General features: G+C 55.8%; 1 protein-coding gene and 1 long non-coding RNA gene across 3 annotated transcripts; one reads left to right on the top strand and one right to left on the bottom strand.

Annotated features, from left to right (window-relative positions):
- Positions 1 to 8,577: 8,577 nt before the first annotated feature.
- Positions 8,578 to 25,682, bottom strand: SYT3 (synaptotagmin 3). 2 transcript variants are annotated; one of them, XM_081275758.1, is made up of 12 exons: positions 25,558 to 25,682; positions 25,030 to 25,160; positions 24,783 to 24,915; positions 23,145 to 23,310; positions 20,025 to 20,553; positions 18,233 to 18,608; positions 17,662 to 17,880; positions 14,958 to 15,078; positions 12,904 to 13,075; positions 12,699 to 12,831; positions 11,119 to 11,187; positions 8,578 to 9,040 (listed from the first exon to the last, which is right to left on the bottom strand). In XM_081275758.1, exons 4-11 carry the CDS (start codon positions 23,293 to 23,295, stop codon positions 11,122 to 11,124), a joined length of 1,767 nt encoding a protein of 588 aa, XP_081131884.1. In that variant the 5' UTR covers positions 23,296 to 23,310; positions 24,783 to 24,915; positions 25,030 to 25,160; positions 25,558 to 25,682; the 3' UTR covers positions 8,578 to 9,040; positions 11,119 to 11,121. The 2 variants fall into 2 exon arrangements, with proteins under 2 accessions (XP_081131884.1, XP_081131883.1); XM_081275757.1 differs by lacking the exon at positions 25,030 to 25,160 and having other exon boundaries at positions 25,558 to 25,636.
- On the top strand, positions 9,786 to 10,727 carry LOC308638420. Its single transcript, XR_014019834.1, has 3 exons — positions 9,786 to 10,011; positions 10,175 to 10,238; positions 10,305 to 10,727. It is a non-coding gene; the product is annotated as an uncharacterized lncRNA (long non-coding RNA).
- Positions 25,683 to 25,819: the final 137 nt, after the last annotated feature.

The raw sequence follows: 25,819 nt of genomic DNA, 5'->3' as shown, positions 1-25,819 counted from the left end.
CCACCTCATACACCTGTTATAATAGCCTCTAGTATTACCAACATCCCCCACCAGAATTGTACATTTTTTATAATTGATAATTTGTTACACTGATACATCATTATCTCCCAGAATCTATCCTAGTTGACAATAGGGTTCCTTCTACATATGTTTGTATGGGGATTGAACCCAGGGTGCTTAGCCACTGAGCCACACCTCCAGGCCTATTATTTTATTTTTGTGTACTGGGAATTGAACTCAGGGGCACTCGACCACTGAACCACATCCCCAGACCTATTTTGTGTTTAAATTTATTTAGAGAAAGGATTTCACTGAATTCTTTAGCACCTCACTTTTGCTGAATCTGGCTTTGAACTCACGATCTTCCTGTCTCAGCTTCCCAAGCTGCTGGGATTATAGGCAAGCACCACTGCACCTGGCTCCCAGCCTTTTTTATTATTTTTAATGTTGAGACAAGTTCTCACTAAGTTGCTTAGGGCCTTGCTAAGGTGCTGAGGTTGGCTTTGAACTTGTAATCCTCCTGCCTCTGCCTCTTGAGCCACTGGGATTACAGGTATGCGCCATTGAGCCTGGTTCTTGGTGTCCTATATTCCATAGAGCCAGACAAAGCTGTAATGACATGTAGCCACTCTTGCAGCATTACATAGAATAGTTTTACCGTCCTGAACACCCCAGAACTCCACCAATTTATCTTTCGCTTCTCTTAACCCCCTGATCTTTACTGTCTCTCTAGTTTTGCTGTTCCAGAATGTCATATCATTGGGATCCTACCAGACAGACATTTTCCACACAGCACTGTTCATTTTAGATTCCTTCCTGTCTTTTTGTCACTCAGTCTATATGAACCATAATTTATGCACCTACTGAAGGACATCTTGGTTGCTTCCAGGTTTTGGCAATTATGACTAGAGCTGCTATGAACATCCATGTTCGGGTTTTTGTGTGGACATAAGTTTTCAACTCATTTGGGTAAATACCAAGGAGCTCGACTGCTGTACCATATGGTTAGAGTATGTTTAGTTCTGTGAGAAACGGCCAAACTGTCTTCCAGAGTGGCTGCGTGAGCACGCATCCCCACCAATGATGAATGAGAGTTCGCACTGCTCCGTGTCCTCACCAGCATTTGGTGGTATCAGTGTTTTGGATTTGGACCATTCTAATGGGGAGAGGCAGTATCTCATTGTTGTTTTAATTTTTCATTTCCTACAACATATGATGTTGAATGCCTTTTCGTATGCTTATTTGCCATCTGTATACCTTCTTTTTTCTCACCCCCCTCACCATTTTTTTGGTGCATTGTAGTTGTACATAATAGTGGGACTTGTTGTTACATATTCATACATGTGCGCACTATAACAACCATCTGTATATCTTCTTTTTTTCTGTTCAGCTATTTTGCTCATTTTTAAATTGGGTTGCCTAATTTCTTATTGTTGAGTTTTAAGAGATCTTTGTATAGTTTGGATACCATCCCTTTATCTGGTATGTGTTTTGCAAAGATTTCCCCCATCATCTGTAGCTTCTCTTTCCATTCTCTGAAACTCCTGATTTTCCTATCATCGCTCCTCAGCTGAAACCCACATCCTTTGTATTCTTCCAGGGATCCAACAGTGGGAACAAGAGCCAGGTCAGTGAGAATATTTCATCACTCTGGCCATAATAATTGGTCTGAAAATAGACATGCAACCCAAGTTAGGCCAATGAGAGCTAACCTTGGGACTTTGGAATCAGCATTTAGCACAAAGCTGTCCTCTTCCTGCTAGGTTGATGAGCTAATAGGATGAAAGCCTGGGCTCTCTTTGCTTTATGAGGGGAGAGTCTCTACCTGAGACGAAAGTCAAGATACAGCAAGTAACGCCCGAATAGGAAAAGAGATAAATTCATCTGAGCACTTGGATCCAGCCTGCCTAAAGCTAGTTATGTAGCTCAGTTCCAGAAGTCAATAAATTCCCATTGTCAAAAACAAAAAGGTAAGCCTGGCGCAGTGGCGCATGCCTGTAAATTCAGGAGGTTCATGAGTTCAAAGCCAGCCTCAGCAAGAGCAAGGCACTAGGCAACTCAGTAAGACCCTGCCTGTCTCTAAATAAATAAAAATATGGCTGGAAATGTGGTTCAGTGATCAAGTGTCCCTGAGTTAAATCCTTGGTACAAATAAACAAAACAAAACAAAATAGATAGGGCTGGGGCATGTGGCTCAGTGGCAGAGCACTTGCCTAGCATGTGTGAGGTACTGGATTTAATTCTCAGCATTATATATAAATGAAAAAATAAAGGTCCATTAACAACTAAAAAAAATTAAAAACCCAAAAGGTAGAATAACATCCAGAAAGTGAAACAGTATAATAACAATTAGAGCATCATGCTATTGCAAGGAAAACAAATAGATCAAAAGAACAAGACTAAATGTCCATACATATATGTCACCTGAATGTCCATACATATATGGTCATCTGATTTATAACAAAAGTAAAATCAAAGTATAGTGATATTTTTTAAATGATCTTTTTGAAGATCATTTCTTCAAAAGATCATTTGGAGATATAATATATCTCCAAATGACCTCTACTTCACACCAGGCACAGAATTCCAGATGGGTTGTAGATTTCAATATTTAAGCTTAATCAATAAAACCTCTAGAAGAAAACATTGTAGAATATCTTTGGGACCTTCAGGGTAGGCAAAGATTTCTTAAGAAACAAAAAAACTTAACCATAAAGCAAACTATTGATAAATTGAACGTCATTAAAATAGAAACTATGTTAATCAAAAAAGTCACTAAAAAAATTGAACAGACAAGCCAAAGAGTCAGGGAAGTTTTTTGTTGGTTTGTTTGTTTGTTTGTTTTGTGGTTTTTTTTTTTTTTTTTTTTTTGTACCAGGGATTGAACCCAGTGTCGCTCAACCACTGAGCCACATCCCCAGCCCTTTTCATATTTTATTTTGAGACATGGTCTTGCTAAGTTTCCTAGGGCCTCAGTAAGTTGCTGGAGACTGTCTTTGAGCTTGTGATCCTCTTGCCTCAGCCTCCTGAGCTGCTGGGATTACAGTTGTGCCCTAAAACAGTGAGTGCCGAATCGGAAACCCCCCAAAGGTTGAGTGACAGTAACATGGGCATGCTAGTCCCCTAATATGCTCTCATAGGACAATGACAGTAAATTACCCAGACCAGCCAGCCACCACCTGGACCAATCTCACAGATGTGCTACCTGGAAGAAGTCAGATTCAAAGGAGTTTCCAAAACCAGGCAAAACAGACTTAGGGAGGCAGTAATCACACAGTTACCTTGGTCATGAAGGAGTAGCCCAAGGGAGCTGGGGGGACTGTGGGGACTGGTGACCTGAGTGATACACACTGCACACCTCTGCATTTTCCTGCAGCCATATTCTACTTCATTTTTAAAGGCCAGTTTTCTGTGACACAGACAGCAAATGGCCACCCTGTGTGTCTCTCTTCTTCCCTTTCTCAAATATAAACTGTGCTGGTTTTCCCGTCATCCCTCCCTGTTCTGCCCCAGGATGGGTTGCTGAGGGTGGCTGTTCACCTGGCATTCCTTTTTGTATCAAGGGAGGCTGTGTGGGGTCCTTGAGAGGCAGGCCCAGCATCCGGGGTCCCATTCTGAAGTTCCACATGACTTTGCACTACCTCTCCTTGGGGAGGGGCACAGGTTTATGCCATTGCACCTGGGTGATTGTATTTTGTTAGGTAGGAGTATTTTTAAAGAAGTCAACCTTAATGAACTATAATTTATGTCTAAGAAAATATACTAGGGGCTGGGGCTGTGGTCCAGTGGTAGAGCACTTGCCTAGCATGTGTGAGGCACCGGGTTCGATTCTCAGCACCACATATAAATAAATGAATAAAATAAAGGTCCATCAACATCTAAAAAATTTAAAAGTAAAAGAAAATATACTGCTGGGCACGGTGGTGCACACCTAAAATCTCACAAGTTTAGGAGGCTGAGGCAGGAGGATCACAAGTTCGAGGCCACCCTTAGCAACTTAGAGAGGCCCTAAGCAACTCAGTGAGACCCTGTCTCTAAATAAAATATAAAAGAGGGCTGAGGGTGTGGCTCAGTGGCTAAGCACCCCAGGTGTTAACCTTAGTGTGTGTATAGATAGGTATCTGTGTCCACATGTTCACAGGAGCATTATTCACAATAGCTAAAATATGGTAGGAAGTAACTCAAATGTCCACCAACAGATGAATGGATAAAAAGGTGGTCAACACATAAAACAGTTCACCTTAAAAAGGTGGAATATTCTGGCACATGCTACAACATGAATGACTCCCGAGCACATTATGCCAAGTGAAATGATCCAGTCCCAAAAATATTGTATGATTCCACTTACATGAGGTACCTAGAGTAGTTGAGTTCATAGAGGATCCCCCCACACCGAATGGTGGGTGGTAGGGGCTGGAGGAGAGGCATGGGAGTTGTTTCCTGTGTTCAGAGTTCCAATTATGTGACACTGGAACAATTTTGGAGACAAGGCAGTGATGTGTGCACAACAGTGTGAGTGTGTCTGATGTTCCCATTCACCTAAAAGTGGTTTGCTTCCTCACAGAACTAGAAAAAAGTCCTAAAATTCAGTTGAGAGAATTGAAGAGTCAGAACAGCTAAAGCAAACCTGAGCAAGAAAGGCCAGGCATCAACACCTGACTGCAAACCACACCACAGGGCTCTAGTAGCAAAGCTGCACGCCCTGGAATCAAAACAGACACACAGACCAGTGGTCCAAAACAGAAGACCCAGAGACAAACCCACACGGATACGGTCATCTGATCCTTGACGAAGATGCCAAACACTACATTGGAGAAAAGGCAGCCTTTTAAACCAGTGGTGCTGGGAAAACTGGAAGCCTCTATGTAGAAGACAGAAACTAGATCCCCCACCCTGCGGGGGTCAACCAATGGTGCAGCAAAGACATTGGAATTAGACCAGAAACTCCGCAACTGCTAGAAGAAAACATAGGGTCAACACTCCAACATAGAAGCACAGACAATAACTTCCTCAAAAGGACTTGTGAAGTTCAGGAAATAATGCCAAGAATTAATAAATGGGATGATATCAAATTAAAAGGCTTCTGCACAGCAAAGTAAACAATCAGAGCACAAAGAGAGTCTACAGAATGGGAGAAAAATCTTTGCTAGCTACTCTTCCAACAGAGGATTAAATCCAGAACATGCAAAGAATTAAAAAAAATTACCACCCAGAAAACAAATGATCCAATCAATAATGGGCAAATGAATTAAACAGACACTTCTTAAAAGAAGAAATACAAATGGCCAATAATTCTATGAAAAAACCTCAACATCTTTAGCAAGTAGGGAAGTGCAACTCAAAACTTCCACTGAGATTACATCTCACTCCAGTTAGATCAACAGCCATGGATAGTACAAATAATAAATGCTGGATGTGGGGAAAGGAACACTGTTAGTGGGATCGTGAACTAGTACAATCACTATGGAAATCGGTATGGAGCCTCCTCCAAGGAGGAGGCATGGAACCACCATACGACCCAACCAGACCACTCCCCTGTGTTTATCCAAAAGAATTAAAGTCAGCGTGCTCTAGGGACACATACAGAGCCATGTTTATGGCAGCACAATTCACAATAGCCAAATTAGGAAAGAAAACTAGGTGTCCATCAACAGATGAATAAAGAAGATGTGGTGGAGATACACAATGGAGTTTTACTCAGCCACGAATAAAAATGAAATTATGTCATTTGCAGAAAAATGGATGGAAGTTGAAATAAGTCTGAGTCAGGAGGTCAAGGGTCATATGTAGAAGCCAGAGAGGAAAATGGGGGGAGAAACGGGGTGGGGGACTTCACAGAAATGGAAGGGGAAAGGAGTAGGGTAGAAGAAGAGGACCAGGAGGAGGAGGGAGGAGAGGAGAGGGGAGGTATTGGGGGGACAGAACTGACCCAATTATATCATCACGTTGTGTGCATGTACGAATAAATAACAATAAATCCCACTTTTATATGTAATTACATATAACTTTTATGTGTAACTAACAATTTTAAAAAGCAAAAAAAAATTAAATAGAAATTTCACAGGACAAAAATAACGGTAAATTTTACATGTATTTTGGAACAATTTAAAAAATTTTAGCCCTTTCAATTAAAATATTTTAGTGCACCAACTCTGAGTGCACACCGTTCAATGAGTTCTGGCCGGTGTGTCCAGTGGTGTGACCACCCCCATCATCAAGACAGAAGGCAGCTCCACCATCCTAGAATACTCCCTGGTGCCCATCTGTAGTCATGGCCCATCCTGACACGCCACACATCATGGCCCAGGCGACAGATCTGCTTTCTGTCCCTGTGGATGAGAGTTTCCTGCTGTACAATTTCATGTAAAGGTCACCACACAGCGTGCGCCTGGACTCCTCTGCTCCAGGCTCCCTTCACCAAACACAGGTTTCCGAGAGGTACCTGCAATGCGACACCTGTCGGTAGGTGGTTCTTTTCACTGCCGAGTCACATGTAGTCCTGCGGGGACACCGCCCTCCACTCTCCCTTCTCCTGCTGATGGGCAGTTGGCTGCTTCCCAATGTTCCTGGTCGGGACTGTTATGAATATTTGTGTGCCCATGTTCTTACTCTTATGGATAAATACTTAGGAGAGGGATTACTGAGTCACATGTTAAGATTATGTGTGTAAGAAAGGGACACCCTTTCTCCAGGTGGGCGTAGGGTCACGGTAGACCCCAAAAGACAGTCCACGTCCCAACCTCCAGAGCTTGTGAATGGAAACTTTTGGAAAAAGGGTCTTTGCAGAAGGAATTAAGTTAAGGATCTGCAAAGGAGATCATTTTATATTTAGGCTGGTGCTCAAACCCAGTGACAAGGGTCCTTATTAAGAGAAAGATGCGGGGGCTGTGGGGAAAGTGATCTGGAGGTGGACACAGAGACCGGAGTGACAATCCACCAGCCAAGGAATGCAAGGTCTGCCCACAGCTGCCAGCAGCCAGGACGGAAGCATGGACTGGCTCCTCCCCAGGGCCTCAGAGGAACCAACCCTGTGGGCCCCTTGACGCCAGACTTCTGCCTTCCTGAACTGGGAGGGAATAGGTCGTGTTGTTCCCGTGAGCCCTTCTGAGCAAGGACAGCAGTCATGTGGTTTGGCATCACAGATTTCTGGAAAAAGGTGTGTAGTGTGAATTCACTCCAAATAGCCAAGGGCAGGACATAATAGAATGTAGTGGACATCTATTTTAAGGGACTGTCCCTTGTCCACTGCCATGCAAGTCTTTCAGGACTGACAATCAAGGGACCCCCCTACATTCTCTGCTAAAGAATGTTATGGCTGGCTGGTGCTGCAGCTCAGTGGTAAAAGTGCTTGCCTTGCATGTGTGAGGTACTGGGTTCGATCCTCAGCACCACATAAAAACAAATAAAGGTCCATCAACTAAAAAGAAAAAAAAATATATATATATATATATATATGAATGTTAAGGCTTCCAGGAGATGAATTCACCCTTCTAGGAAAAAGGGAGGAGTCCTGAGGGGGTCTGGGCCAATCAGGGGCAAGAGGGCAGGGCAGGAGAGCATGCTTGCCCAGCTGGGTGCAAATTCGGTGGTGGGCATCTAAAGCCTGAACAAGACCAATCAGAGTTTTTTTCCCTGATTAATATGGAGGGACAGAGAGGAGCCACATTTTGCTACCTCAGAAATTATCTGCCCTGTGGGCAAATATAGCAGGACCTGCTAATCTCTTAAAATTGCAGCAGGTCCTGAAAACGTCTCACTCAGACACTGCCCTCCCTCCCTCTCTTCCTCAGTGGCAAAGCCTTGCGCCCCGTGATGGAGACCAGACATGACAGATGCCCACTTCCCCAGAGTGCTTTGCAACTCAAGGTGGCCACAGAGCCCAGTTCTGGCAAAAGAGAAACTAGAGCCCTTCGGGGGAGAAAGAGCTGAGCACATAAGGCGAGGCCCGTCAACACGGCCTGCTTTAATGCCGCTGGGTGAGAACATCATGCTGGGGGTGGCTTCAGACAGCTTGTCCTCGTGAGGGGAAGGCAAAGCCAGTTCGGAGATGCCAACTCAGGGGCTGGTGTTGTGGAGCCTGGTGCCTGAACTAACCCTGAAAGATTTGTTGTGAGCACAAGAAATCTCCATCCCTTAAGCCCGTTCAGTTTTGTTGTTGGGTTTTGTTGGTTGGTTTTTGCAGCCGAAGGCATTGTAACAGATGCAGCTTAACAAGCCTGGATGCCAAACAGTCATCTTGTTACTACTGCGAGACCTAGATGACAAGGGTGGAGGGCACAGACATGGAAGAGTCACTGGACCCCTGCATCCAACTATGCCTCAAGTCCCTGTGTTCCCCCAAACTCCCCAGGTACAGAGGTCTTTCGGTTCTCTTGGAGGATCTGTGTAGCATTTTGTGACCTATACCACAACAGTCTTGGCTAATGGAATCTTTAGAAGCTATGTTTCAGAGGGATGGACGAAGCTGGCCAGCCACGGAAGGAAACACACCTGTGTCTGAACGCACAGCGGGCATGTTCCAGGACAGCTTCTCAGTCCCAGAGAGGACAGGAGCCGCCAGTGAGTGAGACCCACGGAGTGTGTTTATTCTGGCGTTGATAGCAGCAGCGGTGGGGGGATCGGCCAGACACGGGGCGTGGCGAACACAAGGGGCGGACACAGGTGTGAGCGAGTGTCTGGGGGACACAGAGGACTGGTCTGTTGACATTCACACTCGTACAAGGGTCAGGACACCAAGTCTTGGACAACAGTCAAGAGACAGAGACAGAGGGTTTGTGGGGTGGGGGTCCCCCAGACATGCACGGCCCCTTGCCTTGAGGGGGAGCCCCAGGAAAGAGAAGACAGACAGTGGAGGCTGAAAGCCCCCCACCCTGAAACAGGGAGCTGGGCCTGCCTCCCCGCCTCCTGCTCCAGGGGGAGGAAGGGCAAGCCCAGGGTTGCCCCGCACCAGCAGCTCGGACATTATGGCTTCGAGGAGATGAGTTCACAGTCCGGGCAGGAAGGGATGGGGGCCTGGTCCGATCCTGGGCCTAGGCCAGACCTGCACAACAGGGCAAAAGAGGGGAGGTCAGCAACCAGAGAGTAAGGTCATGACTTTTCCAGTCCCCATCAGTGGGGACCAGAAAGCCTGGGCCTTGGCCTTCCCTCTCTCAGACCCAGGGGTCCAGACCTAGCCTCCTCCCTCAGACCTAAGGTCCAGGCCCAGCCTCCTCCCTCAGACCCAGGGGTCCAGCCCCAGCCTCCTCCCTCAGACCCAGGGTCCAGCCCCAGCCTCCTCCCTCAGACTCAGGGGTCCAGCCCCAGCCTCCTCCCTCAGACTCAGGGGTCCAGCCCCAGCCTCCTCCCTCAGACCCAGGGGTCCAGGCCTAGCTTCCTCCCTCAGACCCAGTGGTCCAGCCCCAGCCTCCTCCCTCAGACCCAGGGGTCCAGGCCCAGCCTCCTCCCTCAGACCAGAGGTCCAGGCCCAGCCTCCTCCCTCAGACCCAGGGTCCAGACCCAGTCTCCTCCCTCAGACCCAGGGTCCAGGCCCAGTCTCCTCCCTCAGACCCAGGGGTCCAGATCCAACCTCCTCCCTCAGACCCAGGGGTCCAGGCCCAGCCCCCATCCTTCAAACCCTGAGGTCCAGGCCCAGCCTCCTTCCTCAGACCCAAGGTCCAGGCCCGGCCTCCTCCCTCAGACCAGGGGGTCCAGGCCCGGCCTCCTCCCTCAGACCAGGGGGTCCAGGCCCAGCTTCCTCCCTCAGACCCAGGGGTCCAGGCCCGGCCTCCTTTCTCAGACCAGGGGGTCCAGGCCCAGCCTCCTCCCTCAGACCCAGGGGTCCAGGCCCGGCCTCCTTTCTCAGACCCAGGGGTCCAAGCCCAGCCTCCTCCCTCAGACCCAGGGGTCCAGGCCCAGCCTCCTCCCTCAGACCCAGGGTCCAGGCCCAGCCCCCCTCCCTCAGACCCAGGGTCCAGGCCCAGCCTCCTCCCTCAGACCCAGGGTCCAGGCCCAGCCTCCTCCCTCAGACCCAGGGTCCAGGCCCAGCCCCCCTCCCTCAGACCAAGGGTCCAGGCCCAGCCTCCTCCCTCAGACCCAGGGTCCAGTCCCAGCCCCCCTCCCTCAGACCCAGGGTCAGGCCCAGCCTCCTCCCTCAGACCCAGGGTCCAGGCCCAGCCCCCCTCCCTCAGACCCTGAGGTCCAGGCCCAGCCTCCTCCCTCAGACCCAGGGTCAGGCCCAGCCCCCCTCCCTCAGACCCAGGGTCCAGGCCCAGCCTCCTCCCTCAGACCCAGGGTCCAGGTCCAGCCCCCCTCCCTCAGACCCTGAGGTCCAGGCCCAGCCTCCTCCCTCAGACCCAGGGGTCCAGGCCCAGCCTCCTCCCTCAGACCCAGGGTCCAGGCCCAGCCTCCTCCCTCAGACCCAGGGGTCCAGGCCCATCCTCTTCCCTCAGACCCAGGGGTCCAGGCCCAGCCCCCCTCCCTCAGACCCAGGGGTCCAGGCCCAGCCCCCCTCCCTCAGACCCAGGGGTCCAGGCCCAGCCCCCTCCCTCAGACCCAGGGGTCCAGGCCCAGCCCCCCTCCCTCAGACCCAGGGGTCCAGGCCCAGCCTCCTCCCTCAGACCCAGGGGTCCAGGCCCATCCTCTTCCCTCAGACCCAGGGTTCCAGGCCCAGCATCCTCCTTCAGACCCAGGGTCTAGACCCGGCCTCCTCCCTCAGACCCAGGGTCCAGGCCCAGCCTCCTCCCTCAGACCCAGGGTCCAGGCATGGCCTCCTCCCTCAGACCCAGGGGTCTAGACCTGGCCTCCTCCCTCAGACTAGGGGGTCCAGGCCCGGCCTCCTCCCTCAGACCAGGGGGTCCAGGCCCAGCCTCCTCCCTCAGACCCAGGGTCCAGGCCCAGCCTCCTCCCTCAGACCCAGGGTCCAGGCCCAGCCTCCTCCCTCAGACCCAGGTCCAGGCCCAGCCTCCTCCCTCAGACCCAGGGTCCAGGCATGGCCTCCTCCCTCAGACCCAGGGGTCTAGACCTGGCCTCCTCCCTCAGACTAGGGGGTCCAGGCCCGGCCTCCTCCCTCAAACCAGGGGGTCCAGGCCCAGCCTCCTCTCTCAGACTGGGTTGGCCCCCCTCCCTGTTTGGGTTCCTTACCCCTCACTCTGAGTTCTCTTTCTCTGATAGTCCTTTGCTGCCTTTTGTGAAGCTGGTCAGAGTCTTTTCCTGAAGGGGAAATCCAGAACATTCAGCAGGGGACAGAGGCAAAACGACCACTAAGGATCAACAGGAGAGATAGCACTCCTGCCTGTGTGCTCTTCACACTCAGCTCCGGGTCGGGGCAATGGTATGACTATCTCCTTCTGTGGACAGGGAACCACGGCACAAAGAAGGCCAGTCCCTGCAAGTGCAAGGGGAGATGAGGCCTGAAGGCGACTGGCCTCCGAGGAACTGAGGCTTTGTCCTGGGGGAACTGAGGGGCCAGAGAGGGCTGTAAGCAGGGGAGGAGCAGGGGCAGCTCTGGGGCCCCATAAAGCTCTGTGGGCGGAAACTCAGGGGCAGAGTCAGGAGCCAGCCCTCCAGCACCGCCCGGCCGGGGCTGTGGCTCACTGAAACCTTCCGGAGAAGTTTGTGGAATGAATGAGCAAGTGAGTTAGAAGCCTGGAGGACTAAAGGAGTGGGGGGCTCTGTTGGGGCCTCCCTCCCACCAGAGTCAGAGTCTTCAAGTCTCGGATCCAAGCTCTGTACCCAGAGGGTCAACCCCTCATCACCACCAGAAAGGAAGTCCAGGCAGGACCGGACTGAGGCAACGGGGAATTCACCCAAGTCCCATGGGTGAGGCTGTGGCCCCACCCAGCCATCAAGCTGAGGAAGATATTAATGTGATATTCTTTAAGTCAAAATGAATGCAAAGATCCATGATGAACAAAATACCAAATTTTAAATGAGGATAGTGGTCCCATGCCATCATTGGACTGACCGAGGATTTAGGGTCTTTTGACCCTTTTGGGTCAGGGTGCACCCCTACAGACGTGTTTTTTGTGGTGTGTGTGTGTGTGTGTGTGTGTGTGTGTGTGTGTGTTACTGAGTAGGGAACCCAGGGCCTCACACACACTATGCAATCTACCACTGAGCTATGTCCCCAGCCCTCGTGTTGTATCATTATTATTATGTGCCAGGGATTGAACCCAGGGGTGCTTATCCACTCAGCCGCATCCTCAGCCCTTTTTATTTTTTATTTTGAGACAGGGTCTCACCAAGTTCTTAGGACCTCAGTAAGTGGCTGCGGCTGCCTTTGAACTTGGGATCTTCCACCCTCAGCCTCCAGAGCCCTTGGGATTACAGGCATGGGCCACCTCACCCAGCTGCTGTGTTCTATTTTGACTTTATTATTTTCTTATTTATTATAAATGTCCTCACCCAATACACCACATCCACTAATTTTCACGACCTGCTCCAAGATGTTTCATTTTATCACCCAGTTTCCCCCTTTATTAATATCTAGCACCCATGGGTAATAATATCAGCCCACCCTTGACGGAACCCTCAACTCACCGAATCCTGACATCTGTCCCTAAGGGTAGTTGCTATTAACAGCTCTAGGCCCCAGCCGAGGAAACTGTGGCACAGAGAGGTAAACCGGCTTGCTCCGGGTGGCACAGCGGTCCTAGAGCAGGCGTTTGACCCTAGACCATGCGGCTCCTCCCTCCTCCGGAGCCTCTGCCCGCAGCACTCACCTCCACCAGCTGATGCCAGTGCTCCACGGGCTTGCGGGGGTTCGCCAGCATCTCCGCCCAGTGCTCGCGGCCGTGGGGGTCGGCGGCCTCGGGGCCCACGCGGCACACTCCGATCACCTCGTTGTGCCCGATGCTGGGGTGCGGGTGGTGATTACCAGGGGAAGGGGTGGTCGGCCGCGCCCCCCGCCCAGGCAGCGCTGCTCACCAGTCATAGTCCACCACGGCGATGCTGAGCCCCACGTTCTCCACGCTCTCGGGGGCCACGTCGAACACCAGCGCCTCGTTGTACGTGGGGTTCAAGGTGTTCTTTTTGATGGAGGTCTTCCGCTTCTTCAGACGCCGCCCCTCGCTGATCAGAGAGGCCTTCACATAGGGGTCTAGGGAGAGGGAAGGGCACAGGGCTCATGTCCAGGGCCCAGGCCCAGCCTCCTCCCTCGGACCCAGGGTCCAGGCCCAGCCTCCTCCCTCGGACCAGGGTCCAGGCCCAGCCTCCTCCCTCGGACCAGGGTCCAGGCCCAGCCTCCTCCCTCAGACTCAGGGTGCAGACCCAGCCTCCTCCCTCAGACCCAGGGTCCAGGCCCAGCCTCCTCCCTCGGACCCAGGGTCCAGGCCCAGCCTCCTCCCTCGGACCCAGGGTCCAGGCCCAGCCTCCTCCCTCGGACCCAGGGTCCAGACCTCAGCCTCCTCCCTCAGACTCAGGGTGCAGGCCCAGCCTCCTCCCTCAGACCCAGGGGTCCAGACCTCAGCCCTCCTCCCTCAGACTCAGGGTGCAGGCCCAGCCTCCTCCCTCAGACCCAGGGGTCCAGACCTCAGCCTCCTCCCTCAGACTCAGGGTGCAGGCCCAGCCTCCTCCCTCAGACCCAGGGGTCCAGACCTCAGCCTCCTCCCTCAGACCCAGGGTCCAGGCCCAGCCTCCTCCCTCAGACCCAGGGTCCAGGCCCAGCCTCCTCCCTCAGACCCAGGGGTCCAGGCCCAGCCTCCTCCCTCAGACCCAGGGGTCCAGGCCCAGCCTCCTCCCTCGGACCAGGGTCCAGACCCAGCCTCCTCCCTCAGACCCAGGGGTCCAGGCCCAGCCCCCTCTCTCAGACCCAGGGTCCAGGCCCAGCCTCCTCCCTCATACGAGGGTCCAGCCCCAGCCTCCCCCCTCAGACCCAGGGTCCAGGCCCAGCCTCCCCCCTCAAACCCAGGGTCCAGACCCAGCCTCCTCCCTCAAACCCAGGGATCCAGGCCCGGCCTCCTCCCTCAGACCCAGGGGTCCAGACCCAGCCTCCTCCCTCAGACCCAGGGGTCCAGGCCCAGCCTCCTCCCTCAGACTCAGGGTCCAGGCCCAGCCTCCTCCCTCAGACTCAGGGTCCAGGCCCAGCCTCCTCCCTCAGACCCAGGGTCCAGACCCAGCCTCCTCCCTCAGACCCAGGGGTCCAGGCCCAGCCTCCTCCCTCGGACCAGGGTCCAGACCCAGCCTCCTCCCTCAGACCCAGGGGTCCAGGCCCAGCCCCCTCTCTCAGACCCAGGGTCCAGGCCCAGCCTCCTCCCTCATACGAGGGTCCAGCCCCAGCCTCCCCCCTCAGACCCAGGGTCCAGGCCCAGCCTCCCCCCTCAAACCCAGGGTCCAGACCCAGCCTCCTCCCTCAGACCCAGGGATCCAGGCCCGGCCTCCTCCCTCAGACCCAGGGGTCCAGACCCAGCCTCCTCCCTCAGACCCAGGGGTCCAGGCCCAGCCTCCTCCCTCAGACTCAGGGTCCAGGCCCAGCCTCCTCCCTCAGACTCAGGGTCCAGGCCCAGCCTCCTCCCTCAGACCCAGGGTCCAGACCCAGCCTCCTCCCTCAGACCCAGGGGTCCAGGCCCAGCCTCCTCCCTCGGACCAGGGTCCAGACCCAGCCTCCTCCCTCAGACCCAGGGGTCCAGGCCCAGCCCCCTCTCTCAGACCCAGGGTCCAGGCCCAGCCTCCTCCCTCATACGAGGGTCCAGGCCCAGCCTCCTCCCTCATACGAGGGTCCAGCCCCAGCCTCCCCCCTCAGACCCAGGGTCCAGGCCCAGCCTCCCCCCTCAAACCCAGGGTCCAGACCCAGCCTCCTCCCTCAGACCCAGGGATCCAGCCCCAGCCTCCTCCCTCAGACCCAGGGGTCCAGCCTTCTCCCTCAGACTCAGGGTGCAGGCCCAGCCTCCTCCCTCAGACCCAGGGTCCACGTCCCAGACCTTCCTCCCTCAGACCCAGGCCCCAGTCCTCCTCCCTTAGTCTAGTGTTCCCTTGGAACTCACCTGAGAAGCCGGTGAGGTCCATCGCTTTGAGGTTAGAGGCTTTGATGATGGTCACGGTGAGACGCCCGGCCGTGGGGAGGTAGCAAAGTGAGAAGTTGAGCTCCCCAAGATCTGCCTTTTCCTGCAGGTGGAAGGGGTTCAGTGATGCCGGGCCCATCTCGTCCTGGTTCCTCTCTCTCCTTCTGACACCCAGGCTCAGCCCCATCCACTCCACTCAGCACTGACTATGGGCCAAGGCCTGAGCTCCCTGGACACAGCTGCCCACCACTGTCAGAGCCTGTGTGTTCTGCAGTGAAGGTGGGAAGGAGGGGCGGAGGGGAGGGAGTGGGGGAGGAGAGGACCCAGCGAGTAGTGGATGGGCCAGGGGCCAGGATGCTGATGGAAACAAGTGGAAAGAGACCACAGGTGGAGGCCCAGAGAAGGACAGAGACCCAGAGAGAGAGGGATAGAGACCCAGAGAGAGAGGGACAGAGACCCAGAGAAAGGGGGGGCAGAGACCCAGAGAGAGTGGGGGACCGAGACCCAGAGGGAAGGGGACAGAGACCCAGAGAGAGAAGGGGACAGAGACCCAGAGAAAGGGAGGGACAGAGACCCAGAGAGAGTGGGGGACAGAGACCCAGAGAGAGAGAGGGACAAAGACCCAGAGAGAGTGGGGGACAGAGACCCAGAGAGAGAGGGACAAAGACCCAGAGAAAGGGGGGACAGAGACCCAGAGAGAGAGAGGGGACAGAGACCCAGAGAGAGGGACAGAGACCCAGAGAAAGGGAGGGACAGAGACCCAGAGAGAGAGGGGGACAGAGACCCAGAGAGAGAGGGGGACAGAGACCCAGAGAGAGGGGGACAGAGACCCAGAGAGAGAGAGGGGAACAGAGACCCAGAGAAAGGGGGGGACAGAGACCAGGGCGGGGAGGACAGATACCCAGAGAGAGAGAGGGGACAGAGACCCAGAGAGAGAGAGAGACAGAGGCTCAGAGAGAGAAGAGAACAGAGACGAGAGAGAGGAGGACAGAGACGGGGGTGGGGGGTGGGGGGAGGCAGGATGCGGGACAGAGACCCAGAGAGAGGAGGACAGAGACGAGGAGGGAGACAGAGACCCAGTGGAGGAGGGAGAGACAGGGCCGGGGTCCTGTGAGGGAGCAGAGACCAGAGCAAGAGGGGGACTGGGTGGGAAGGGGCGTGGGAACCCTAGGGGTATGAAGGGGAGGAGGGGGAGCAGCGACTGGACCCCCAACATGCAGAGAGAGCCCTGGGGCCCAGGTCTAGGTCATCACCAACGGTGTTAGGGGCCAGTGTTTTGGGGACACAGAGGCGAATCATCTGCTCAGGGCAGTAGGAGGGGACCCTGGTGCTTGCAGGACAGGTGGCATCACTGAACCCCTTCCCCAGTCGCAGCGAGGCTTCAAGGGAGACAGACCCCCTGTCCCTGACACAGAGATGGAGCAGTGGCCGGGGCTGGCCAGGAACCACACTGCGTTGGGCAGCTCTGCAGCCTGCCTGGGCCCTGCGTCCCACCCCTCCCCCATCACCTCAGGCCCTTGCCCAGGCTGCTCCCTCTGCTCAGAATACCCTTCCCTCCCTGCCTCCTGTCACCTCCCCAGCCTTCAAGCCTCAGCTTTGCTGTCACCTCCTCCCACAAGCCTGGGCAGATGCTCCTCCCGTGTGTCCTCACAACACTGGCCCCTGACACCAGCTGTGTCCACCCAGACCTGAGCTCCCGAGGACAGGCTGGGGGGAGGAGGGATGAGTGGATGAGCCGGGGGCAGATGGGAGGGGACAGGCACAAGGGGACAAGAGAGAGGGCCTTGTGGGGCTGCTGAGGCAGCATCAGAGAGCAGAGGTGTGACAGATGGGAGCACGGCAGGCAGGGTCCCTGGCACTAGGCACTTAGGTCCAGAGGCTGGGCTTGCAGGACAGGGCACATGGCCAGGGAGAGCCCGTGGGGGCCCGTGGCAAGAGCTGTAGGCACCCAGTGTGCCACTGGCCAGACAGGGAAACAGCCCTGTCCTGGTGTGCGAACAGGCCTTGCTGCCCGTCCACGGCTCCCAGAGACAGAGAACCGGGAGGTGGGTATCCCGGGAAGCAGGCCTGGGGCTGACTCTGGGGTCACACAGATGAGCTGCCAGAGGGTGGGTTTTTAAGAAAGGAGGAGGGCGCCCTGGGAGAGAGCCTGTGGGCACCACCATCCGGGCCCTGGGAGGCATGGGGGACTGGGGATCCCAGCAGGCTCAAGGCCTGGGCGATCAAGCTATCGGGACTCAGGAGAGGGGGCAGGAAGAAACACTGGGCAGAACAGGACCGGGGAGTTTGAAGGTCATGGGTTTGAAAAGTGAAGTAGTCCCGAGATCAGAGAGGCCTGCGGCTTCGGAGGTCTGGCAATTGGAAGGTCAGGAGGTGGGAGGTGAAGGAAGCTGGGGAGTCAGAAACCTGGGGTCGGAGGGCAGATGTCACAGGGTTGCACGGTGACATCATCAGGTGGGGGGCGGGGGGCCTGAAGCCTGGGAATCTGGGATCCAGGTGGATGCTAACGTCTGACAGAGTCGGGGTCGGGGATCAGAGGCCCATTGCTGTGTCACGACCCATTAAAACAACCAAACAACAAACCCCCGGGACAAGAAGTTAGGAAGTCCCAGGGCCAGGAGGGCACAAAATCAGGCTGGGGAGGGGGAAGTCAGCCGAGGGCCAGTGGGACGCAGGTGCTACTGACCGAGCCGCCCTCCACGATGTCCCTCCAGAGCGGGCGGTCGGGGGGCTGCTCGGCCAGCTCCAGGAGGTTGTCTAGCACCACCTGGCCGATGAGGTCGTGCCGCGAGAAGCGGTCAAAGTCATAGACGCTGAAGTGCAGCTTACGCTGCGCCAGCTCGGCCAGGGGCACGGAGAACTGAAACGTCTCGTTGAAGACGGGGTTCAGGGTCTTTCTATGCACCTGGCAGTGGGCGAGAGAGGGAAGCAGACAACATGCCCCCAGCCCCTTCCCAGCCCCAGCCTCCTCCCTCAGACCCAGGGGTCAGGTCCAGCCTCCTCCCTCAGACCCAGGGGTGCAGGCCCGGCCTCCTCCCCCAACCCAGGGTCCAGGCCCAGCCTCCTCCCTCAGGCCCAGCCTCCTCCCTCAGACCCAGGGGTCCAGGCCCAGCCTCCTCCCTCAGGCCCAGGGTCCAGGCCCAGCCTCCTCCCCCAGACCCAGGGGTCCAGGTCCGGCCTCCTCCCTCGGACCCAGGGGTGCAGGCCCTTAGGTCCCTGCTCTTCGGAACCCTGAACTGCAGCCCGTGGCTTCGAACCTTGGTCTGGAACTTCTTCTTGCGGTCTGGCAGCAGGTAGATCTTCACATAGGGATCCGAGAACCCATTGGAGTCCTTTGCAGGCAGGTCCAAGGCCTGCAGGATCCGTACCACCAGCTGGTCGGAGCCATAGAGGTACCGCAGGGCAAAGCTGATGCGGCCACAGGGTGCCCCTGCCTCGCCAGAGCCCCCGCCACCCCGCCGGCCACCTGGTCCTGTGCCCTGGTACAGCTCCGGCTTAATCTGCCCAATGAGTTTAGCTTTTTCCTCTCCACCGGGGAGGGGCAGGGGCAGGGCAGGTGGCCGATCCTCGCTGCTCGGGTCAGGTTGGGTGGTCAGAGTCTGCTGGGTGAGGGGCCGGGGCAGGGCTGGGTACCTGTGGGCAGGGGAGACCAAGGTGGGGGTCCAGGCCCAGCCTCCTCCCTTAGACCCAGCCTCCTCCCTCAGACCCAGGGTCCAGCCCCAGCCTCCTCCCTCAGACCCAGGATCCAGGCCCAGCCTCCTCCCTCAGACCCAGGGGTCCAGCCCCAGCCTCCTCCCTCAGACCCAGGGGTCCAGCCCCAGCCTCCTCCCTCAGACCCAGGGGTCCAGGTCAGACCCAGTGGCTCTGATCTTTGGCTACATCTGACCACCTGGGGACTCCTCCCTGCCTCCCCCTCAGCTCCCAGAGAGGTGGCTGTGATCCCTTCCTGTGCCCACTCCGTGACCTTGATGTCTCACTGAGCCTGTTTCTTCATCTGTATCTGGGGGGAACTAGCCCCATTGCTAGGCCAGCTCTGTTCCTAGACCTGTGAATCGGCTTTCGGAAGTCTCCTCTGGACCTCAAACTGGTGACTCAGAATAACTTCTTGGGCCCCTGGGGTCTCACATAGCCCAGACCCTCTGAATCTTCTTCTCCCCCACCTGTCCTCTCTATTCCCAACCAAGGCTTGTCGTCTTCGGTCGGGACTCCCAGCCTCCAGTCTCCCTTCTGTCCACTCCTTGTGGCCCCAGAGGGGTCCTTCTACACCCAGAGCTGACCCTGCTCCTCCCCTGCTCACAGCCCTCCATTGCTCCCCAGGGCCCACAGGACAAAGCCCAGCCTCCCTACCTGGCACTTGAGGCCCTGTGTGGTCTGGTGTCTGCAGCCCATCTTCCAACGTCCCTCTCCCATCCAGTGACTCCTGGCTGTTCCCCCAGTGCACTTGCAGCTCCCCTCTCGCCTTTGCGCGGTTAGCTCCCTTTTCCCAGAATGCACAGCCACTCCCCTGCCCCCTGCCTGACTCAGCAGAGGCACCTCCACCTCCAGGAAGCCCCTGGTCTCCTCCCAGCCTGGGAACAGGGTCTCCTCTGGACCTTCAGGGGTGCTCCAGGGCAGTCAGGCCGAGCTCATGCCAGATGCTCAAGGTCCACGTGCAGAATGAGCCACCCTGGAATGGGCTCCAGGTCCCCAGGGCTAATCCCAGCTTAAAGTGAACCAGAGGAATAATTGCCTCTGCCTTGGGGATCCAATTCCCATTCTCCTCCACTTTCCTGACCCTATATTCTTGTCCCCAGCCCTCTCCTGCCTCTGAACCCAAGAATCCAAGTCCCCAAGACTCCAGGCCCTTCTCCTTCAGGTCAGAGGAAAAAAGGCCCCTCTAGCCCCATCCTCCCTTAGGTCCGGAGTCTGGGGCCTCCGCCTCTTCATTCCTGGGATCCAGGAGTCCAGACCACAATCTTGCTGACCCAGAACTCAGAAAAGTCACAGATGGGAAAGAGACACAGAGGAGCAGAAGTTCAGAGTAGACCCCAGCCCAGCAGTGGCTCTCACCTGGTGCTGAGCGTTAGGCTTGTGACTTGCTGATGCGACTGGGCACTGGGCAAGCTCCCACCACTGGGGGGCAACAGGAGCAACCCAGATCCTGCCCCGCCCTCGGAGGGCAGCTCAGGAGATGTCTGGCTCGGTTTGACCCCAGCAGCTACCACAGCCGCTGCTGCCGCCTCTGGATATGTGTCCATGTCCAAGTAAGAGGGTTCCGGGGGGTCAGAGCCCCCCAAGCTGCCCGGCTCCAGCAGCTCGGCAAAGGGCGGATGGTGGGCCGTGTGGGCATGGTGATGTGGGCCGCCGAGCAGAGGATGGCCACCCAGGCCAGCCCCCAGGTGGTGCCCGCCACCACCCACCAGGCCCGCCAGCCCAACCCCAGGGCCTAGGTCTTTCCGCAGGGGGCCGCCGCCCACTGCCGAGCCTCCCTTGTCCCGCCAGGGCACCCAGCACAACTTCCAGGACACGAAGAGAGAGACACCCAGGAGGACAATGCCACAGAATGTGACGATGACCGACAGCAGGCTCACGGAAATATCTAGAAAGAATGAGGACAGAGGTCAGGGGTCAGGGTGGGTCAGAGTGCATCCTCCCGCTGAGTCCCCAGGGGGCCGACCCTCGGTATTTGGCATGCATCGTCCCCAGCACTTCTCATGCAGGCAATTTAAACTCCCAGCCCTGGAGGGAGCTATTCCACAGGACCGGGTCTAAAGAGGTTGAGAGTTTGCATTAGGTTGTGGAGGACAGAGCTGAGGTCTGGCCCCAGCTGTCTGCCTCCACATTTTATTCTCTTGATCAGAGCCCCGCCCGCCTTCCGATAAGAAAACACAACACCTGGGACAAGACCAAGGCCCCTCCCAAACACTCAGAGATGGTCCAGGAAAAGTGGGAATGCATGGCAGTGTCAGGAGGGTCAGGACTGAAATCACAGTTTGCCCCGTGGCCTTGGGAACCTGTCTGAACCACTCTGAGCCTTACATTCTCCATTTGCCCGATGGGAAAGATCATCCTGCTTTTTGGTTTGAAGAAATGCAGAGGTAAATGTGGAATATCCTAAGACATTTGCTCATGGGTGGCCACATACTAGACACCTCAGTGCCCCAGATGAAGCTGGCAACATAATTATTCCCATTTTCCACAAAAGGTAACTGAGGTCATTAGAATCACCTGCCCAAAGTCCTTCCGTGGCTAGGTGGTAGAGTCACAATTTGAGCCTGGGATGCCTGGCAGTAGCACCCATGGTCCTCACCACTGTGCTATTTTACCTCAATCATGCTTAGTAAATGTTAGTTCCAGTGTGACTTCATATTAGAATAATTAGTCCTATTGCTTCCATGAAGTGACCCAGCAGTATAACACCAGCTTCCAAATGCCTGTGACATGCTGCTCTGCCTCAGAGAAACCCAGGCAACAGCCTGTTTCTTGCAACCAAGAATTTGTGGCTTGCTCAGTGATTGGTACCAGGAGTGGGGTTTTCTGGAAATGTGCACTTGTTCTGGGACTGGCTCCTGGGGGTCAGCGAGGTAGAAGACAGGTGAGCCCTGCCTGTGTAGGTGGCAGATTACGGTGGGGAAGTAGGTGGCTAAGTCATTACCAGCAAGGACAGCTGAGTGTTCAGGGGACAGACAGAGGGAACAGACACCTCCTGGTCCTGTACTGCTCAGTGAAGCTACAGCAGTGTGTGACACTAATCCTTGACCGTGTGTAACCTAGGGATCACTTGTCCCATCTTACACTTAGAAAAGCCAGGCTCTGAGAGAGAGAGAACGGGACCCTGCAGGGCCGTAACCAACCACTGGCAGAGGAATCCTAAATTTCCCCTGCCTCCTCCCTTGAGTGACCCAAACTTGCTGCAAGCTCTGGGGACTGTTAGAAACCAGAGGCAAGGACTTTAAAAGCCTCCTGAATGCGGGTGGAGCGGAGGCTGGGGGTCCCTCTGGAGGAAGACTGAATAGACTTCACTGTCCAAGTCAGACCGTGAGCGCTCCAGGGCTGACGGGTCCCTCACCCCCACACACACACGAGGCCTGGGAGCCGCCAGGTCTGGGGAGGTGTGTGACTCCACAGCAAAGGAGTCACGCCTCCCTGCAGAGAAGGCCAGCTCCTGGGAGGGAAACTGCCAGGACAGACAGACAAGGGCCTGATAGGAGTGGCTTATTTCACCGGGACCTGGGGCAATACAACAGCTTTTCTCAGTTCCGAGTTCTTCTAGTAAATCCTTGAACCTGAGGGGGGGTCCCTGGGATCCCAAGGACTAGACTCTCCAGGATCAAATTCTGGCCCCACTACTCACCTAAGACTCTGAGCAAGAAACGGCCACTCTCTGGCCCTCATTCCTCATCAGTGGCCCCTGGCTGTCCTACACACAGGAGGCCCAGCCCTGCCCCAGTGCTCGGCCAGAGGCTGTGGTGGCATGCGTGACATTTCCTGGTTTCAGAACCCTGCTGCTTCCTAGCTCTCTGACATCAGGCAAGTCACCTCACCCTCTGAGCCTCAGTTTTCCCTGTAGAAAACCAGGATATATGTACCATGGAAGACCACTGTGCACAGTCAATGATGAGGACCTCGCCTGGTCCCCGATCCACAGCGGGTGCTCGATAAGTAAATCCCAGGATTGGCTTTAGGATCACTTTGTGTCCAGTGTTCTAAGTGCTTCCCATGGGTTGCATCATTTGAGTCTCTCATCTGCCCTATGAAGTAGTCACTTTTATCGTCCCCATTTTCCAGATGAGGAAACTGAGGTATAGAAGAAGAGTCGCTTTCCTAAGGCCATCCAGTTACCGGGCAGGGAGGTGGGATTTGGACACACACAAGTCAGACAGCCTGACTCAAACCTGAGCTTGGAACCACTGTGTGAGATGCGTCGAGGGCCACAGCTATGGGGAGGCCACAGAGCAAAATGCAAAAGGTCAGAGGTCAAGTGGTTCCACAGTCAAGTGACTAACCACACAGCTCCTTCTCCTTAGGTGAGAGGTTTGGGGAATGGGGCAGCAGCAGGCAGGAGGGGTTCAAGGTGCAAAGTGCGACTGTTCCCAAAGGGAACAGGAAGCTGAGCAGCCTGCTCTGAATTCCTGGAAGTCTTGGCTGTCGTGGAGGTGGGCAGCCAGCCAAGACAGCTGGGGTGCTGACCTGCATCTGGACCCCGGGGGTAGCCTCGGATTCGCAGCTCATTGAACTCCTGGCACCTGTCATTGGTGTCGGCGTCTCGGACCCGTGCACAGAGGTCTGAGACCAGGATGAGAGCCCGCCGGCAGAGGTCATCCTCATAGTCTCCAGACATGGTGTCCGTCTGGTCCTGTGATTGGGAGCGGGGTAGGGAGAAGGGGTGGGCAGCGGGCAGAGAGCAGGGGCAGGTGATCAGGGACCAAGATCAGAGGAAGAAGGACAAGAACACAATCATGAGGGAGAGATGGACAAGGAAAGAAATTAGGAGCAGATAGACAAAAGGACAGAAGTCAGGGGTGGACAGACAAGAAGATAGAGACATAGGTTGGACACACTAAGGAGACAGAGGCGTGAGTGGACAAGGCGACCGAGGACAGGGACAAGTGGACCTGGAGGGGCAGACTGGGAAGGTCAGCAAAGGGGCAGAGTCAGGATGCATAAATAAAGGGATGGGCAGACAAGGAGACAGAGATTAGGGCTGCACAGAGGAAGGGACAGAGATTAGGGACGGACCCATGAGGAGACGGCCATTCATCATTCATTCATTCTTCCAACACATCTTCATCAAGCACCAACTACACACCAGGCTCTGTGCCGGCTGCTGAAGATCCAGCAGAGAACAAAGTACGGGGCCTCCTCAGTGTCACAATCCAAAGACAGGGGACGAAGAGCAAACAAGTAAACAAACCAACACCAACAAGAAGACACACTCCACTTCAAAAGAAACAGCTGGAGGACGGGCCACAAAGGAACCAGGAAGGGGACAGTTAGGGAGGGCTCTCTGGCACTTGAAGGACAAGATGGAGCCAGCCATGAGTAGTGGGCAATGAGGCTAGAGCAGGGCAAAGCATTTGGGGCAGCAGGAACAGCATGAGCAAGGGCTTCAGGTTGGAAAGTGCTTAGAGGGTCAGAGGAAGGAGAAGGAACCAGACTGGGGTGGGCAGTTAGAGGAGCAGGAAAACAGAGGTGATAGGTATGGTGAATTATGGGGAGGGATGGGGATGCAGAGACAGGAACCAAGTTGAGGGAAGGGAGAGATGATGGGAGGAGAGACAGAGATAATGGAGAGGGCAACCTGGAGACCAGAGGAGAAGGAGAGAGGTACAGACAGATGGAGGGGAAGTCAAGAATTGTGACTTGGGCTGGACAGAGACAAAAATATGAGCTGGTATGTAATTCATGGAAGCTGAAAAATGGACAGAGGGGCAGCAACGAGGGGCAGGTGGCAGTGTGAGCAGAAATAGCTTCCAAAGAGAAACAGCAGGAGAAGAGGATAAAGGGATGCAGAAACAAAGCCCAGACAGACAGATAATGGCTTGAGCTCAAGACAGACACAAGGGTAGAGAGGAGAGCTGGGCAGACAGAGTGGGTCCAGAAGGGAAGGTTGCATGGGGACATAAATGAGAGGGGGCCGGGAGAGAGAAGTGAATGTGGGAGGGGGGAGAATTAGTGACACATGGTTTGGAGCCAGACATCAGAGATGGGTTGGAAGGGGGATGCCGAAGGAAATTAGGGAGGAACAGATCCGGGCTCACAGATGGGCAGGTGTCATGGGGGTGCTGCAAAAGGCCAGGACTCCGAAAGAGGCATGGTCAGACTCACCTGCGCTTATCCCTGCCTTGTCCTGGGTGGCAACCGAGGCGGCGGCGGGCGGCAGCCCATGGGGGTTGTAGGGCGGACAAGGGGCTGCAGACCCGTCCCCACGCGCGCCGGGTGGTGAGAGAGGATGACTGATCTAGGGGCCGAGGCCGAAGGAGGGGGAAAGCTCAGCCAAAGCCATACATCTTGCCCTACTGGAACCAGTCACCCGACCCCAGGCGACCCCGGGGGTCCCGCTGCCCCCTCCCACCTCCGGGCCCCGCGCCGGTAAAAGCTCGTAGACTACAATTCCCGACAGGCCTCGCGCTCGCGCTGCGGAGGCTTTCTAGACCGGGCGCTGCAAAGGCTGCTGGGAGTTGAAGTTCTGAATGCCTCTCTGGGCTGCAGAGAGGACAAGATTTTTTTTTTTTTTTTTTTGGAGGTATGGGTAGGGGGGGTTAAGATGCCAAGGTCCCAAGACACTGTAGGGGAGCGGAACGATGTCCAGGACCTTGAAAGACCGCGGGGACCTAAGTCCTTAGGGGCCAGGGAATGGGTAAACGATCCCCGCGCGTCGGGAATCTGTGGGCGAGGGGTGGGGTACACCCAGGTGTTTTGGGATCCCCCTTCCAGGGCCACGTGCCCCTCCCCCGGAGCGGCCAGCGAGCGCTGCGGACTCCCACTGCCCGGCCCGAGAGCCACGGGCCTCGGCACCGACCCCCGCCCCACGCGCTGGGGCCGCCCCCCGGCTCGGGCTGGGGCGGGGGCTGTGGCAGGGGAGGGGGAGGAGCGGACTCACCGGAGCCGCCGCCGCCGCCGCCGCCGCAGCCCCGCGCGCCCGCCGCGGTGCCTGCCCGGCTCCTCCTCCGCCCCTGTCGCAGGCCCGCGGCTCCTCCCCCTGTACCCCCTCCTTCTCCCCTCCCCACCCGCCGCCCGAAAGCCAAAATCGCGAGGCTGCAGCGAGGAAGGAGGGAGACTTCCCGGCACCGAGGCATCAGAGACCCAGTGCGCCTCCACATCAGAGATCTGGGACCAGGACCCCTGTCCCTCCGGCACGAGGG

This window comes from Spermophilus citellus (genome assembly GCF_964194105.1).
Source record: "Spermophilus citellus genome assembly, chromosome: 18".
Taxonomy (NCBI): Eukaryota; Metazoa; Chordata; class Mammalia; order Rodentia; family Sciuridae; genus Spermophilus; species Spermophilus citellus.
Note: the sequence above shows the minus strand (reverse complement) of the source record. Positions and strands in the feature narration are given on the sequence as shown.